Here is a 19,625-nt window from a genome sequence, read left to right on the forward strand (position 1 = left end):
GGATGTTTCACATGCCCTGGTTCAGTCCACTGGCACCATGTTGACCCCAGTATACCACATCATTCCCATTCACTGTATTCCATGCACACCTTTCACCTTCCTGCATGTTCAGGCCTTAATCTTTCAAAATCTTTTTCATTCTGTCCTTCCATCTTCAATTTGGCCTCCCTGTTCTTGTTCCTTCTACTTTAGGCACATATATCCTCTGTTGTCAACCTTTCCAGACTCATTCTCTCCATATGTTCAAACCATTTCAACATATCCTTTTCTGCTCTTTCAACCACACTCTTTTTACTATCACTCTCTCTCACCCTTTCATTACTTACTTTATCAAACCACCCCACTTGTGACCCATGAGGTCCTTGCCGTTTGCAAAAATATTTTTATTTTCAGTAATTCTATTTTTTTTCAGGATGAAATTGTCCAGAAAGAAGTATTGGAGCTGCAACAAAAGTATTCATGAATTCAGTGTATAAAGAATAGAGCTACGTACCAGTACTATAATTCCATTGAGATATCTTCAAAATCAAAGTGTAGGTACATAGAGATGGTGTTTGAAAATTGACTATACCATTTGTAGGTGGGATGTGAGTTTGAATGGAGAAAACATGGGGGAGATGGTATGTTTTAGATACCTGTGTGTGGACAAAGCAGTGAATGGTACCAAGGAAGCTGAGGTGCATTGTATGGCAGATGAGGGGATGAAGGTTCTAGGAGCAGTGAGGAATTTGTGGAAAGAAAGGTCATTATCTGGGAGGGCAAAATGGGTATATTAAAGGCATATTAGTTCTAATTATGCTGTCTGGATGCAAGGCATGGGGTATAGATGAGGATGTGCTGAGTAGTGTGGATATGTTGGAAATGAAAAGTTTGAGAACAGTGTGTGGTGTAGGGTGGTTTGATCACGTAAGTAATTTAAGAGTAAGTGAGAAGTGTGTTGATAAAAAGTGTGGTTGAAAGAGCTGAAGAGGGTATGTTGAAATGGTATGAATATATGGATAGAATAAGTTAGGAAAGGTTGAAAAAGAGTATATAAATGACACAAGTGTAGATGAAAAGGAGAAGGGGAAGACCAAATTAGTGATGGAAGGATGGAGTGAAAAAGATTTTGAGTGCTTAGGGTTTGAACATGCAAGAGGGACAGGCGTGCCTGGAATAGAGTGAAGTGGAGCAATGTAGTTGTAGGGACACAAGGCATGTGTTATAGTTGAGTTTGTACTGAGGAGGGTGGATGTATTGGAAGTTAAATGTTTAAAGACAATGTTTGGTGTAAGGGCACATGCCCTGGTTCAGTCCTTTAGGGCAGTAAATGCCTTCACCCTCTCAGTTGCCACTCTCCAAGACAACTTACCTGGTACACATAGTAAACTTGTACCTCTGTAGTTCGAACACTTACCTTTGTTCCCGTGTCATTGAACAGTTGCACTGTACGTGCATTTCACAAATCCCCAGGCACCTCACCATGATCCAAAAATTCAGTAGAAAATTATAACTAACCAATAAACAACACAGTCACCCACTTTCTTATGATGTTCATGTGCAATACCACCCACTCCAGCCTCTTTACCACGTATCATCGTAGGCAAGGCTTTCACCACCTCTTCTCTCTTTACTGAATCACTTTCCATGACTCTCTCACTTTCCACACCTCTCTGTCCCAAACACCCTACATATACCACCCTATCATCAAACACATTTAATAATCTTTCAAAATATTCCCTCCATCTCTTCACCTCATCACAACCTGTTACCACCTCCCATTTGCCCCTTTCACAGATGTTCCCATTTGGTCTCTTGTTTTTCTCACACTTTTAACCTCATTCTGAAACATTATCATATTCTCCCTGAAGTTTCCTTATAATCACTCACCCCATCTCCCATTTGCCCTCTTTTTCAACCTGTACACCATCCTCTCGACCTCCTGCAACTTTCTCTTGTGCATCTCCCAATCATTTCACTCTTTCCCTGTAAGTACCATCCATACACCTATCTTACCTCTTTCACAAGCAATATTACTTTGTAATTCCACCACTCACTACCCTTTCTCACCTGCCCATCTCCCACCGTACACATTCCACACACTTCTCTTGCACATGCCAGCACTGCTTCTCTAAACATCTCTCATTTCTCATTCACTCCCCTTTCTTTGTTTGCTCTCACCTTTGCCATTCTACACCATGTCTCTCTGGTATTTCTTCACACATCTCTTTCCAAGCTTGCTCACTTTCACAATGTTCTTAAGACATCATTTTCTCTTTTCCAAGAACCCATACAGATTTTCACCCTTTCCTCCACCAGTTAATGGTTAGACATCCTACCAGCTGCGCCTTTCAACATATTCACATCCAAGAGTCTTTATTTTGCATACATATTAATTAGTATGTAATCCAATAATGCCCTTTGACCACCTTTCCTGCTCACCCACATTCTTATTTTTGTACCTCTTTTTAAACCTGTTATTCCTAGTCACTGGTCCTTATTCAGCACATGACTCCACAATCTCTTCAACATTTCTATTCACCTCACTTAATACTCCATGTCCCCAAATTCCACCCTCAGTTTTCAGATTACTCACTCTTGCATTTAAATCACCCATCACTAATACACGATCTCCAGCATCAAAACTGTTGACGCACTCACTCAACTGCTCCCAAAAACTTGCTTCTCATGATCTTTCTTCTCGTGGCCAGGTGTATAAGCACTAAAAATCACCTAACTCTTGCAACTCTCATTCATTTTTACCCATAGTCTGCAGCTCACTTCCTTACAACCTTACACACACTCCCACAACTCCTTCTTGATCAGTATCACCACCCCTTCCTCAACTCTTGCCCTCACACCAACCCCTGACTTTACACTTAAGACATCCCCAAACATTCTTCACTTTTACCCTTAAGCTTTGTTTCACTCAGAGCCATAGCATCCAGATTCCTTTTCTCAAGCATACAACTTTTTTCCCCTTTCTTAATGCGGTTACATCTACACACATTCAGATACCCCTAGCCTTAGCCTTGTTCCTGCTCGTATTAGTTGCCTTCTATGACATGCTGGGGATGCAGAGGTAGGATTCTATTCTCCCATATATATTTATTTATTTATTTGCTTTGTCGCTGTCTCCTGCATTAGTGAGGTAGTGCAAGGAAACAGACGAAAGAATGGCCCAACCCACCCACATACACATATATATACATACACGTCCACACACGCAAATATACATACCTATACATCTCAACATATACATATACATATATATATACACACACAGACATATACATATATACACATGTACATAATTCATACTATCTGCCTTTATTCATTCCCATCGCCACCCCGCCACACATTAAATAACAACACCCTCCCCCCTCATGTGCTCGAGGTAGCGCTAGGAAAAGACAACAAAGGCCACATTCGTTCATACTCAGTCTCTAGCTGTCACGTAATAATGCACCGAAACCACAGCTCCCTTTCCACATCCAGGCCCCACAGAACTTTCCATGGTTTACCCCAGACGCTTTACATGCCCTGGTTCAATCCACTGACAGCACGTGAACCCCGGTATACCACATCGTCCCAATTCACTCTATTTCTTCCATGCCTTTCACCCTCCTGCATGTTCAGGCCCCGATCGCTCAAAATCTTTTTCACTCCATCTTTCCACATCCAATTTGGTCTCCCACTTCTCCTCGTCCCCTCCACCTCTGACACGTATATCCTCTTTGTCAATCTTTCCTCATTCATTCTCTCCATGTGACCAAACCATTTCAAAGCACCCTCTTCTGCTCTCTCAACCACACTCTTTTTATTACCACACATCTCTCTTACCCTATTATTACTTACTCGATCAAACCACCTCACACCACATATTGTCCTCAAACATCTCATTTCCAGCACATCCACCCTCCTCCGCACAACTCTATCCATAGCCCACACCTCGCAACCATATAACATTGTTGGAACCACTATTCCTTCAAACATACCCATTTTTGCTTTCCAAGATAATGTTCTTGACTTCCACACATTCTTCAACGCTCCCAGAACTTTCACCCCCTCCCCCACCCTGTGAGTCACTTCTGCTTCCATGGTTCCATCCGCTGCCAAATGCACTCCCAGATATCTAAAACACTTCACTTCCTCCAATTTTTCTCCATTCAAACTTACCTCCCGGTTGACTTGTCCCTCAACCCTACTGTACCTAATAACCTTGCTCTTATTCACATTTACTCTCAGCTTTCTTCTTTCACACACTTTACCAAACTCAGTCACCAGCTTCTGCAGTTTCTCACATGAATCAGCCACCAGCGCTGTATCATCAGCGAACTAAAACTGACTCACTTCCCAAGCTCTCTCATCCCCAACAGACTGCATACTTGCCTCTCTTTCCAAAACTCTTGCATTCACCTCCCTAACAACCCCATCCATAAACAAATTAAACAACCATGGAGACATCACACACCCCTGCCGCAAACCTACTTTCACTGAGAACCAATCACTTTCCTCTCTTCCTACACGTACACATGCCTTACATCCTTGATAAAAACTTTTCACTGCTTCTAACAACTTGCCTCCCACACCATATATTCTTAGTACCTTCCACAGAGCATCTCTATCAACTCTATCATATGCCTTCTCCAGATCCATAAATGCTACATACAAATCCATTTGCTTTTCTAAGTATTTCTCACATACATTCTTCAAAGCAAACACCTGATCCACACATCCTCTGCCACTTCTGAAACCACACTGCTCTTCCCGAATCTGATGCTCTGTATATGTCTTCACCCTCTCAATCAATACCCTCCCATATAATTTCCCTGGAATACTCAACAAACTTATACCTCTGTAATTTGAGTACTCACTTTTATCCCCTTTGCCTTTGTACAATAGCACTGTGCAAGCATTTTGCCAATCCTCAGACACCTCACCACCTCACCATGAGTCATACATACATTGAATAACCTTACCAACCAGTCAACAATACAGTCACCCCCTTTTTTGATGAATACCACTGCAATACCATCTAAACCCACTGCCTTGCCGGCTTTCATCTTCTGCAAAGCTTTTACTACCTCTTCTCTGTTTACCAAATCATTCTCCCTAACTCTCTCACTTTGCACACCTCCTTAACCAAAACACCCTATATCTGCCACTCTATCATCAAACACAAAAACACCCTATATCTGCCACTCTATCATCAAACACATTCAACAAACCTTCAAAATACTCACTCCATCTCCTTCTCACATCACCACTACTTGTTATTACCTCCCCATTAGCCCCCTTCACTGAAGTTCTCATTTGTTCCCTTGTCTTATGCACTTTATTTACCTCCTTCCAAAACATCTCTTTATTCTCCCTAAAATTTAATGATACTCTCTCACCCCAACTCTCATTTGCCCTCTTTTTCACCTCTTGCACCTTTCTCTTGACCTCCTTCCTCTTTCTTTTATACATCTCCCACTCATTTGTATTATTTCCAAGCAAAAATCATCCAAATGCCTCTCTCTTCTCTTTCACTAATAATCTTACTTCTTCATCCCACCACTAACTACCCTTTCTAATTTGCCTACCTCCCACGCTTTTCATGCCACAAGCATCTTTTGCGCAAGCCATCACTGCTTCCCTAAATACATCCCATTCCTCCCCCTCTCCCCTTACGTCCTTTCTTCTCACTGTTTTCCATTCTGTACTCAGTCTCTCCTTGTACTTCCTCACACAAGTCTCCTTCCCAAGCTCACTTACTCTCACCACTCTTTTCACCCCAACATTCTCTCTTCTTTTCTGAAAACCTCAACAAATCTTCACCTCGCCTCCACAAGATAATGATCAGACATCCCTCCAGTTGCACCTCTCAGCACATTAGCATCCAAAAGTCTCTCTTTCATGCGCCTATCAATTAACACGTAATCCAATAACACTCTCTGGCCATCTCTCCTACTTACATATGTATACTTATGTATATCTCTCTTTTTAAACCAGGTATTCCAATCACTAGTCCTTTTTCAGCACATAAATCTACAAGATCTTCCATTTCCATTTACAACACTGAACACCCCATGTACACCAATTAATCCCTCAACTGCCACATTACTCACCTTTGCATTAAAATCTCCCATCACTATAACCTGGTCTCATTCATCAAAACTACTAACACACTCACTCAGCTGCTCCAAAAACACTTGCCTCTCATGATCTTTCTTCTCATGCCCAGGTGCATATGCACCAATAATCACTCATCTCTCTCCATCCACTTTCAGTTTTACCCATGTCAATCTAGAGTTTACTTTCTTACATTCTATCACATACTCCCACCACTCCTGTTTCAGGAGTAGCGCTACTCCTTCCCTTGCTCTTGTCCTCTCACTAACCCCTGACTACTCCCAAGACATATATTTCTTTTTTTCTTCTTTTTTTCTTTTGAACTTGTTTCCCACTTCTTGTGTTAGTAAGGTAGTACCAAGAACAGATGAAGAAAGACCTCTTGCTTTCATCCATTCTTTAGCTGTCATATGTGATGCACTGAAACCAAAGCCCCCTATCCAAAGTCAGGCCTCAGGGACCTTTCCATGGTTTTCCCTGGCTGCTTCATATGTCCTGGTTCAGATATATAAGGGGTGAAAAAAGTAAAGGGTAAGAAAATGATCAACTAGATGATAACTGGATGAATGTCACCTAATGAAGTAAAGAAGTACTTGGAAGTGGTAGTTATTGTAATATGTAACCACACTCTTCTACCAATTGTAAGTGGTGGAATACAATAGGGTCATGATACAGTAAGTTCATGATATAGCACAGTTCGATATATTGATTTCGATATAGCATAGGCACCTAAATTACTTTCATTTTTTCATAACACAAATTGTTGCAGCATAATAAGATCCCAGCTGGTCATGCACTGCAAGGTGCCAGTGCTGCACATGCCATGCTGCCCACCATGTCAGTTCTCTGCTGAAATTTAAAAAGGAAGCCTTGTTTGCCCTTTTTTACACTTCTGTCCACATGAACCAGTCTCCACATTGTCTAATTGTTTAGCAATTATTTGTACTATTAGTGAGCCTGCTCAATGTACTTGATGAACTTGAGCATGGGTGGAGTTATGGTGTTAATGAGAATAGTACCTGCACCATAAAGAAGAAAAGCAAATTACCAGGAAAGCCTTTTCTACCTTCATGTTGTTAATAACAGTAGCCTTTGCTCCATAAAGCAGAAAAATTAATCTACCAGGAAAGCCTTTTCTCAGTCATCTATTTTGAAGATTGCATTGCACCTCAGGTTGCAGACATATGTTAAGATGGAGGATGCTCTATCATTTGACCTTTTAACAACCACAGAGAAGTAGTCTCCCAACATCAAAAATCTAAGAATTTCAAGATTAATGTAAAGTGTTTCTCTTTCTTAAATATTGAAGATTATGTTAACAGACCACATATTTCCAACACATCCACCCTCCTCTGCACAACCCTATCTATAGCCCATGCCTCACAACCATGTAACATTGTTGGAAGCACTATTCCTTCAAACATACCCATTTTTGTTCTCCAAGATAACATTCTCACCTTCCACATATTCTTCAACGCTCCCAGAACCTTCGTTCCCTCCCCCATCCTGTGACTCACTTCTGCTTCCGTGGTTCCATCCACTGCTAACTCCACTCCCAGATATCTAAAACACTTCACTCCCTCCATTTTTCTCCATTTAGACTTACCTCCCAATTAACTTGTCCCTCAAACCCACTGAACCTAATAACCTTGCTCTTATTCACATTTACTTACCTAATGTATGAATAAGAATTATGTACATGTTCAAAATGAATGTATGACAAAACCTTACTCAGCCTATTGCACGGTTCCAAAGAAATGTAGATGTGACAGTTAGGCAGATACCTGTCTGTCATTTTCTGTATGTTTTGTATTTCATTTAGTTTGCTTATACAACATTTTGAGTGTTATTTGGTACATCATTTCCATTTTTTACACAACTTTGAGTATGTTTCATGTTATTTTATTTTAACCTGCAATTTTAAACCCCTTATTTACCTGGAAATGGATATCATGGTATACTAAAATTTGCTGCTGTATGAACTTTTCTGGTTCTTATCTCATGCTATATTGTGGCCCTACTGTATTAGAAATAGAAAGAACTAGTTAGATGATGAGTTGATGAATGCCACGTGGTTAGTTAAAAGTGTGCTAAGAAATGATAGTTGCAACATTATGAAACCATGCCTAACGCCACCATTTGTAAGGGATGGAAAATGTCAGAGTGAGAACTCTTTCACTCAGAATTACTCTTGCCAATCAAACCCTTATGACAAGTATGCCACAGGGGCCCTTAGCAGTGTCTGATTGACCACTTTGATAATTATAGTAATGACCCAGTTGGTCTGAGAACTGTCATACTTAATGATTACTCCCTTCCTGTAGGCTAGGCAAGGGATGTGTACATTTTCTTGAACATTTAGTCTTATCAGAAAAATCACCCAGGGTGGTCAAAATCGACATTCATGGAGAAAATTGATGTAATGTACTAAAGATGTAAATGATATCATTACTTACAGTAGAAACTAGGGAGGTCAGTCATTCAGTATAAAAATGTACAGAAAATAGAATTAAAGGAAAGACCTGTAAATCAGTTCAGGATCAACAAGGATGTGTTCTTCAAGTCATAATAATTTGTGCCACTCAGCGTGATAATCATATGCTTAATCTACATATTACAGGTCATTGATTCCGGTGCCAGAATATACTGAATGGTGTGTCACTTCGTATATGCATCCACTCCATGTTAAGTCATACCAAACAAGCTACTGCCAATGCCTAAATAGTACATGCCTGTGTCAATTTTCCTCATCTGGTGGCATCAGCATTCCAAAACCACCAGGTCATTAACAAAGTTGTCTGAGGAGGTTCCTTAGCTGTGGACTGCAGACATGCAAGATGGGGCAGGTTAGTAATTGAGCATGGGTCTAGTGCTTCAGCAGTTGTTTGCCAGTATGGCATTAATGAAAGTAGCATTCGCACCATAAGGAAGATAAGCAAATTTATTTGGGAAGCCTTTTTTCAGCCATCTATTTCAAAGATGGCAGTGTATCTCAGGATGCTGTGGGGCAAACTGTGTCACCTCTTACCTAGCTGCATGCTGTGTCAGCTAAGCCATGCATTCATTCGTTCCTGCTTACCTCACTGGCACGGCTCACATTCTCACTGTGCCCTCCACTTATGACATTCCTTCATCTTTGCTGACCCAGGATTATCACGAATGTATATTTTTGGCCCCCTGAGTTAGGTGATTATACCAGGACCTGTAGATGGGAGCTCACCATTTTCTGCCTTTGATGTTGCCTTAAGACTCACCCAGATAGTCCTCTCTGTCACTCTTCCCTTTGTCCTGCCTAAGACATATGAGAGCACCAGGGGCACTCAATTTCCTTGACCAGTTAGATTATAATTAACATCTTCCATTCTTCATCATCTGATCATTTTCTTTGTGTAATTGATATTCAGTCACTCACTTCATTCTTCTGTTTGCTTATCATGAACATATGAACATAAAGCTTGAAAAGTTCACCTGCTATGTGGGTAAGCCAACCCATAGCCCTAGGTGCCACTTGGTTAATAACATGTCACTTAATCCTCACATGTCACTTAAAGTTTCATTAATCTTGCATCTTTCAGATCATTGCACAATAATTTTCCTAACGATGGGATATATGACCATTAAACTAGCTAGATGATTCAGGAGAATGCCAGAGGTTGGTGTCTTTGACCCTGCAGCTCAAGATGGAAGGGGGTGTATGCAAGAGGTGCCATCCTTACCCCCAGTGACCTCTGACTGCTGACTTTCATGCTCCACCTCTGGTCTGTGTGGTGCTAAAATCTTCATGCTGATTCTAACCTTTAGTAATAATTGTTATGCAATCAGTATACTGCTGATAAACTATGCTTTCACCTAGTTATAAACATACAAGTATAAAAGAAATGGGGGTTATTAACTGTATTTCTCTTTAAATTTTTACCTCATGCATCACTGTAGATGATTGCCCACAGTCCTTATACCACCCAACCGCAATATAAAAGCTTGTGCTCCTTTCCTTTATCCAACATAGCTTTCTCTAGCCATGCATTCTTGAAGGGATGCCTGGAGAAACCAGCACTCCCAGCTCCACACAAACAAAATCCAAATTTCTAACCTGTTATAGTTTACCTCCCCCTCTTGGTTTGTTGCATTTCCACCTGCAACAGCTGTCCTCTCCCCTATCTTCTGTCCCCATATGACAACACCTGTTGATGCCTGAACCTTACACTGCTTGTTTTAAGGGTCCCCAATACAGCACTAACCTATCCACTATCTTTTTTCAGTCTTGTCCCTAGCCTACAATATGGGGATGCTTGGAAGACGATTGAGCCATACTCACTCAACTCCCTGGCACCTTACTGCACCATACGTACTTAAGTTGCCATACAGGCTGCCATCACTGGGGCCATTATTGCTTCTTGAAATGTACACCAAGCACTGCAACACCATCTATCCAATCCCTAACCCATGTTTTGAGGGATCAAGACATAATGTCCATTTACATACTAAGCTTTCATAAGATAACATTCCTCTACTGTACATCCATGAATCATTCCTGTCTCACATTATACGCCACTTTTTACTTCACATCTATCTTTTCTCCCTCCTCACTTTCCCTCAATAACTATCTCCATGTTCTCCCTCAATCTCTACCCCTTTGTCCTTCCCTGCTTATAGTGCCATCACTACACCTCACTTCATTCTCTCCCTTACTCACAGCAGCCACTGGCCAGTTTTTCCTTCAGATTAACACCATGAGGAACCAGCTCATTTAGCATTCAGCATAACTTATCCCACCTTTTATTTTACCCTTCCACTCTCAGCTTGTCCCACGCATTCTTCATGTTCATTGCCTGTGATGTGGCCATTAGCATCCTCACAATTATCCATGACCATCCATCACCACATGGTGGTATGCAGCATATATCCCTAACCCTGTAAAGACACATGTGTTCACCAACAATGCCAATGCTGTCACACAAGCCATGACCACCATAGTTCCTGACCAAGCCAACACCATACTGTGCTACCAAGTGTAAGGTACAGAAAAAGTAAAAAGAAAGAAAATGACTAAAAAGATGATAATTGGATGAATATCATCTCGTTAGTTGAAAAGGTGCGAAGAAATGGTGGTCATGGTAAGGATTTAGAGAGTAAGAATTTAGAGAAAGAGGACTAGCTAGATAATAACCAGATGAATACAACTTCATTAAAAGATTGTGCTGAAATATGGTACAGTCGCAATAATATGAAACTATGCTCAAAGTTACCAAGCTACCCCATACTCCCACCCCATGGAGATGTGTGTTCACTATCACCATCGATGCTACCACACAGACAATGACTGCCATAACTCCTGTCGAAGCCTCCATTTTTCCCTTACCTGTGTACAGTGGGTAAATGATCTGCTCAACGACCACACTATGTTACCAAGTGTAAGGTGTGGAAAAAGTAAAAGGAAAGAAAATGACTTACTTGATGATAATTGGATGAATTCATCTAGTCAGTTAAGAAAAATGCTTAGAAATGGTACATTCACAGTAATAAGAAATACACTCTCCTACTAAGAGTAAAGAGTAAAAAAAGACTGAAGTAAATGATAACTGGGTGGACTAACATAATTAAAAGAGTGCAAAGAAATGGTAGTCAAGGTTAAATGAAACTACGTTCACGTTACCATTGTAAGGTGTAGAAAAATCAAGGTGAGAACACTGTCACTCAGAGTTACTTAAGCCAATCAAACCCTCAAGATGAGTGTGCTACAGGGGCCCATAACCAATGGCTAGTTAACCCCATAATGACTAAGATAATGACTCATTTGGTCTGAGGACTGTCAGGCTTTATGATAACCCCTTCCTTATAGGCTAGAGAAAAGCCATATACATATTGTAAGACATTTAATGTTTAACTACTGGAAAAGTCACCCTGGTTATGCAGAATCACCATACATAAGAGAAAATTGATGTAACATAACAGATATGAATGATAATGCTGTCTTTAGAAGCCAGTGAGATTAATCATTCCATGTAGAAGTTAATGAAAAATAGAAGAATAATAGGAAAAACATGTAAATCAGTTCAGGATGAAAGTGGGTTAGTCCGTTAAGTCATAATGAATGTTGGTTTGTCCTTTTAGTCATAATGATTTATGCCACTTAGCTTGATAATCATATGCTGATTCTGGTGATAGAATATACTGAATGGCATGTCAGTCCTTTCTATGCCTCCAGTCTTGACTTACACCAGACAGACCACCGCCCCTGATATATGGATTGTACCCACCCATGTCACAGTTTGCAGCATCTTGTGGATTCAGCATCCCAAAAGCACATGCTGGTCCTTGAAGGGTTCCTTAGCTGTGAGGTGCAGATATGCAGGATGGGGCAGGCTAACCTATAGGGTGTACTGTACCTCTCTCCTCAGCTGTGTACCGTGCCTGCCAGGCCATGCACTCATTCATTCCTGCTTATGGCATTGTCATGGCTCACATTTGCATTACACCCTCCACTCACTGCAGTCCTTCACCATGACTAAGACCCAGAATTGTTATGGATGTCCATTTTTGGCCCCCCTGGCTAGGCAAATATTCTAGAACCTGTAGACAGGAGCACACTGATTCTTGACTTCAACATCATTCTAAGACTGGCAGATAGTCTCCTCTAATACTCCCTTTTTTGACATGCCCAGGTCATATGAGAGCTGAAGGGATGCTCAGTTTTCTTGACTAATTAGTATAATGACTCTTGTTTTCCATTCTCTATCTTTGTGTTACTACATTTCACTTTTTCACAGCATTTTTCTGTTTTCCCATCATGAGCATAAAACTTGAAAAGTTCACTTCACCCTCTGGACCAGCCTCGCCATTACCCCAGATGCCAGTTGATTTATAACATGCCACATAATCTTAAAGATCATTGTGCTATAATTTTCCTACAACATAATATATGATCATAAACCAAGCTAGATTATTTGGGAGAATGCCAGTGGTTGGTGTCTTTGACCCCACAACTCAAAGTTGGAGGGAGGAGTAGTGAGAGATGCCATCCTTCCCATCAGTGATCTCTGAACCCTGACTCTCCAACTCCACCTCTGCCCTGCATGCTTCCAAAACTTTTGAGATGATTGTTATCTTTAGTAATACTTGTCTTGCTAGCAATATAACTACTGATAATCCATGCTTTCATCCACTAGTTATTAACTTCCTAGTACATGAGAAAGTAGGGGTATTAAATTTATTCCTTTCTAAATCCCTCATGCTTCACCAAGGTTATTCCATAAATGATAACTTTCCTCTCTAAATCCCTCATACATCACCAAGGGTATCCCATAAATGATAACTACCTCCATTCTTTAACTACCCAACCACAGTATAACTGCTGCTGGTTAGTCCTATCATATTAACATAAGGTTGCACAAGAATAGTATCTACTGTTATTCCAATTTTTTTTTGCTCACTTCCTTTATCCATTATAGCTTTCCCTAACCATGAACCCTTGAAGGGATGATGAGAGAGAATGGCATTCCTGACTAAGAGGTGCAACTTGCCTAGCCCTGAACCTTCCCTCCCATCACACAGATATATCCCAACTTTCTAACGTGTTACATATAAGTACAGTATGGTGTGAATGAGATGGTCTTGATTAAGGCATTCAGTTGCCCATGCCATCACAGCCAACATATATAAAGAAGTATTGAGGGGGAGGATGCATCCCTATCCAGGAAATATTGGAGTACCTGGGATGATTTTTTACAAATGTAAGCACAAAAGTAGAGAGATGGTAAACTCCTGATTATAGGGGATTTCACTTATAAAGAGATAGCTTGGGAGAATTTGGTGATAGGGAATCATGGATACAAGCAGGAAAATTTCATATACCAACATTATCAGGGAGCACACTAGAATAAAAGGGACTAAGAAACCGTCATTACTAGATCTTGACTTCACACATACTAGCATAGTACTTGAGAATATTATATATGATATATCAACTGGAAGAAGTAATTTTGTAATGCTCAAATTTGACTGTGTGATAAACGAGGACATAAGAAGAGTGGAGGTGAGACAGGACATAAAGAAGAAATATAATCTTATAAACTACTAATAATTTCTATGGTAATGTAGATTGGAAAATGGAGTTCAGTAGCTAGCAACAAGAGCTTCTTGTGGCGAGAAGTTCTCTGGAACTTATGATGAAGGAATAGAGACATGGGTACCTGCAGCCTCAAATACAGAGGGAATCATAAGAAAGAGGAAAGAATGGTTTTAAAAGAAGATGTCAAAAAGCAAAGGAGTTCAAGATATGCAGTGTTGAAGATTTAGATGGCACTCCATCTTTTGGCCAGCATTTGTAGGGTATAAGAGAATGCAGAATTAATATAGCAAGACAAGAAAGAAGGAACAAAAAACCTTGAAAAAGTATTGTAGACATTACATATGAAAATCCAAAACTTTTCCAGAAATTCATAAGGAGTCAACTTTTGGTTAAGGGGTTCAGAGGGAAAAATGTAAAGGAGGATACAAGGATATATGAGGAACTGAATGACTAAGTTCAAAAAAGTTTTCACAGTGGAAGATACTACAGCCCCAGCACTGGGAGGTGGAATGGGGAGGAGGATTTGGAAATCGATGATATTAACATAATACTAAAAAGACTTGACCCTTACAAGGCTTATGGTCCTGGCGAAATTTCAGTATATTTGCTAAAGATGTTTGCAGATACACTAGATAAACTACTTTGCTTATTGTTCAAGATGTTACTATAAAGAGGCAAAGTCCCAAGCGAATGGAGAAGAGCAAACATCATACCAGTATTTAATTATGAAAGGGGACTGGGAAAAGGTGCTGAACTTTAGACCAGCCTCCTTATGAGTGTGTTGTGTAAGGTTCTTGGAAAGATATTTAAAAGCAAGTGGATGATGTTTTACAGAGGACAACGTACCCAAAAGAGAGACAGCATGGTTTTATGAAAATGAGGTCATGTGTAACAAAAGTGTTAAATTTCTATGAGAGAGTGAGATCAGTCCTAGAAGAAAGGAAAGGCTGGGTGGACTGTTTGCATCTGGACTACTAGAAAGCATTTGACACTGTTCCACTTAGGGAGACATTAAGAAATGGAGACTGATTAAGAAACTGGATCTCCCAGAAGGATTAAGAGGACAGACAGTTGTGTCAGTGGAAGGGAATGGAGGATGCATGTTAGAAGAATCTTCTCTAAATGGGTCAAGGTGACCAGTGGAGTGAGATAGGGTTCTCTTCTGGGAACATTATTCTTCTTTCACTATGTAAATGACCTGCCTGAAGGTATGAACTTCTACCTGAATGTGTTTGCAGATAATGTGAAGATCATGAAGGAGGTGAAAAGTGAGGAGGATCGCATCAGCATATAAGGGAACTTGAATAGACTCCAAAACTAAGCAGATGTAGAAGAATAAGAATGGAATGCAGTGAAAGAAGGCTTCAGTTTAATTATTATCTAGTAAGAAATAAGCTTCAGGATTCTGTGTGTGACAGGCACTTGGAAGATAACATCATGCCAGACCTATTGCCACAGTTCCATATTTACAAGAGTCAAGGAGACAAACTGTCTGCTGGCAGATATCAAAATACTCTTCAAGTATATGAATCAGGAAATATTTAGCAAGCTATTCATATCCTACATAAGGCCAAAACTGGGATATGTTTCTCAGTTTTGGTCACTGCACCTAAAGAGGCACAAAAAATTAATAGAGAATGTCCAGAAGAGGATAACAAAAATGGTTCGATGATCAAGAGAGGTAAGAGACAGGCTGCAGAATGAAATTTTGCCCACCTTGGAAGAGAGGAGTTAAAAAGGATGTAAAGAAGTGAATGGAACAGAATGTACTAAGATGTGGTTAATGCATACAGCAGACATAAGCTTAAAAGATTGTATGACAGGAGAAAATGTTCAAGAGCTGGGACCCCATGAGTGTAAAACTTCCTCACCATACAACACAAATTGGTAATTAAAGTACTATAGTATATAATAATAGCACTAAACCATTAATAGATACAAAACATTCAGTCTTGTCAGTAAGTACCTTACGTATACACATTTTAAACCACATCAAGTCCATACTCACTATATGATGGAAGCACTTTGTTTCCTCCTCGAGGCTGGAGGAAGTAAGTTGACTAGGTTCATCATTTATTTGGAATGGCAGGATTAACTGCCTCTACATATGACACTGTCTGGATGCTGCCATCACTTACTTTGCCACTTTTCACTAATATCTGTCATGCTGGGTGACAGTGCAGTTCATCCAGGGTATAAGGTGATCCCATGTGTGTGTCCAGTGTTTGTTGTTTCTTCACCACACTCATGTCTTATTTTAACTCTAAAGTTACTGTTTTGTGTTGCATTTTGGTACGAAGTATGGCTAGCAAAGCACTGATGGGTCTTTTTGCACGCATTCAGCACAGTTTAGAGCTGTTTCTTAATTAACAGCAAATATTAGACATGTTTGTAAGTACAAGTTTTGCAATCATGTGCGTATACTTGAAATTTTTCCTTGTGCTGACATTGCAATGCTGTAAAGCAAAACTTGAAAATTTAATAATTTGCTCAGTAAGATTAAACTGCAATCAATTAAAACTGTGATATGTGATATTACAATGAAAGAGTACTATGTGCAATACTTCAGTGACAGCAGATATTATGGATTTATTTTGTACAGCCATATTTGAAGTTAGATATGGGCATGATATTTTTGAGGCTGTTGAATAGAATGTTCCAAAGCAAGGGGTCTGGTATGTAGTGGATCTCTGTGACAGGGATTATGTTTAGTGTTCTTTGTATTCTGATCTGTTTTTATCATTAGGTTTAATTGGTCTAGTTAGTTGTTTATTGAGTATAAAGAGGATTTTAAAATATATATTTATTTTATTCATCATAAGAAAAGGTGTTACTGGACTCTTCCTGCAAGTGGTTACACTGCAAGCAAGAAGTCATCTTCAGCAATACTGTATCATCATAAGTGGTCACTAAAGAGTACTGTCTTGTAATGGCCCTTTTTGCTCAAATGAATCCATTATTTCCCTGCTTCTTAGTGGAATACAACCTCAGAGCCAAAGATGCCCCATACAAGGGATACTAGGGTTTTATGATACTATTTTGTATACCCATGTGACCATAACAATCGGATGTAGTGATATCTTGTGACCACCACCCCACATGGGAATGCATTGCATCGAATAGGGATAGACTTGTGGGCAGTATAAGGAGTGACTTATTTGGTACTGTGGGCATGAATGGAAAACATCACCTTATAGAACTTTCTTATTTTCTGTTGGACATTCAGGGAGTGTAATTATCCACTCAAGTAATGCATTAGTATGTAGTAATTTTGTGTTAGTAAAATGTTTTAGTCTGAGTTCAGAAAATTATTGTTTAAGGTAAAGCATCTGGCATGTGATAGAATATCATGCAAACTGTCTTTGAGAATTACTTAAGACAGCCAGTATGCAACAAACCAGGAATGGAGTGTGACCATATACGTGAGTAATGCATAATTGTCTGAGCTGCTGAAGAATTATAGACAGGTGAGATGTTAGCACAAAGACAAAGTTAGACATAGTGACAGAAATTGGCAATTTATATACAGTGGGGAAAAACAAGGGCATGTTGTAGATAGATCTGAGACATATTATAGGTAATCTCTCTCAACTGAAAAAAATCGATCGTAAAACAATTTTTCCAGATTCGAAAGTTCTTGTTAAGCCTCATTTGCTTTTAAGTACTGAATAGATTATTAGTATATTTTGAATGCACTAGCATGCTTTAGTGTGGAAATATTTTCATATGAAATAGTAAGCTATTTCAAGACAGAATTCTTTCACAGGGACCAGATTCATAAGTATTAAAACATCACATAATAGATTCCTGTACATGACAATAAACAATCACATTATATCAAGACTAGCCCATATGTAGTTAATACCACACTTCTTTTAGAATTGAATTCAGTAAATTATTTGCATTTCTGAATTCAAGAATGCTCTGTTACTTGCCCTTAGAAAAAGATATTATCAACAAAAATCACACAAATGCTGTAAAGGTACGATATGCTTGATTGTGGAACACTTGGAACTTTCAAGCTGCTGGTGCGTAGCACAGGTTTATACACATGAAAACTGATAAAAGAATGTACAGTATAATTACAGGAGAAAAACATGTAGCACTTAATTTTCATGAAAACTTTCAAATAATAACTTTTTCTTTATCATTAGAGTAAGTATAACTGCCAGGGAAGGATGATTCTTTATGAATATAAACAGTGTATGGGAAATACAGGCAAAATCCCATTTGTATACCAAAGCCTGACTTTTACTGCTTGTGGATAAAGGAGCTTCTACTTTACATGACAAGTTTACTTTTACAGTACAGTACTTGGTAACAGTAGAAAAAATAAAGCTTTGTTATGAAGCATGATAGAATAAGTGAAATCTTTGATCAAATGTTTACATAGCAAGTAAATTGTGTTCCTCTTTTATAGTTACCATGTAATTATTTATTGTACATTTATAACTTAGTAATGAAAAGGAATGATTTTGATGGCTGTTTCATTATGAACATCATTCTTCCCTTGAATTATGTGCTATGAAATGAATTAATAATTTAGGCTACCTTTTTTTTATGCTAGCTGAGGTGGCATGGTGAAATGAATGCCCTAATCGATGCCATCATATTAACACCACAAGTAAATGATACCTCGGGTATAGATAGGAGCAGACATGGCCTTTCTTCATTTGTTTCCTGGCACAACCTCGCTGATGCAGGGGGCAACAATCAGGAGTGTGGGAGAAGAGGAAAATGTGTATGTTATAATTCTTTTCTTTTCTCTCATGCATTTGTGCTGCTTCCTGTGGGGTGGGGTTGCGTCGGGAATGGATCACGGCCAGCAAGTATGAATATGTACATGTCTGTGGTTTCGGTGCACTGCACATGACAGCTAGAGACTGTGAACGAATGTGGCCTTTTGTCTTTTCCTAATGCTACCTTGCGGGGGGATGCTATTTCATGTGTGGCAGTGTGGCAACAGGAATGGATAAAGGCAGCAAGTATGAATATGTACATGTGTGTATATGTATAGGTCTGTGTATGTATATGTATGTATACGTTGAAATGTATAGGCATGTATATGTGTGTGTGTGGGCGTGTGTGTATATACATGTGTATGTGGGTGCATTGTGCCATTCCTTCATCTGTTTCTTTGCGCTTCCTCGCTAACACAGGAGACAGCAACAAAGTATGATATATATATAAATATTTTTTTTTTTTTTTGCTTTGTCGCTGTCTCCTGCGTTTGCGAGGTAGCGCAAGGAAACAGACGAAAGAAATGGCCCAACCCACCCCCATACACATGTATATACATACGTCCACACACGCAAATATACATACCCACACAGCTTTCCATGGTTTACCCCAGACGCTTCACATGCCCTGATTCAATCCACTGACAGCACGTCAACCCCGGTATACCACATCGATCCAATTCACTCTATTCCTTGCCCTCCTTTCACCCTCCTGCATGTTC

At 39.6% G+C, this 19,625-nt stretch overlaps 1 protein-coding gene across 7 annotated transcripts in view; it reads left to right on the plus strand.

The window, feature by feature from the left end:
* Positions 1–18,643, plus strand: part of LOC139754118 (regulator of microtubule dynamics protein 1-like) — a 50,574-nt gene extending 31,931 nt beyond the window's left edge. For 3 of the 7 annotated variants that reach the window (XR_011713840.1, XR_011713836.1, XR_011713835.1), the window contains 2 exons: positions 413–533; positions 8,717–18,643. Coding sequence is in view for 2 of the 7 variants with exons in the window: in XM_071671222.1 (XP_071527323.1) it covers positions 413–463 (51 nt within the window). In the remaining 5 variants the exon portion in view is untranslated. Of the gene's footprint in view, positions 1–412 lie in introns of all 7 variants that reach the window. The other 4 variants (XR_011713838.1, XR_011713839.1, XM_071671245.1 and 1 more) reach the window with 4 other exon arrangements.
* The last annotated feature ends 982 nt before the right edge of the window (positions 18,644–19,625 follow it).

This window comes from Panulirus ornatus, chromosome 2 (assembly GCF_036320965.1).
Source record: "Panulirus ornatus isolate Po-2019 chromosome 2, ASM3632096v1, whole genome shotgun sequence".
Taxonomy (NCBI): domain Eukaryota; kingdom Metazoa; phylum Arthropoda; class Malacostraca; order Decapoda; family Palinuridae; genus Panulirus; species Panulirus ornatus.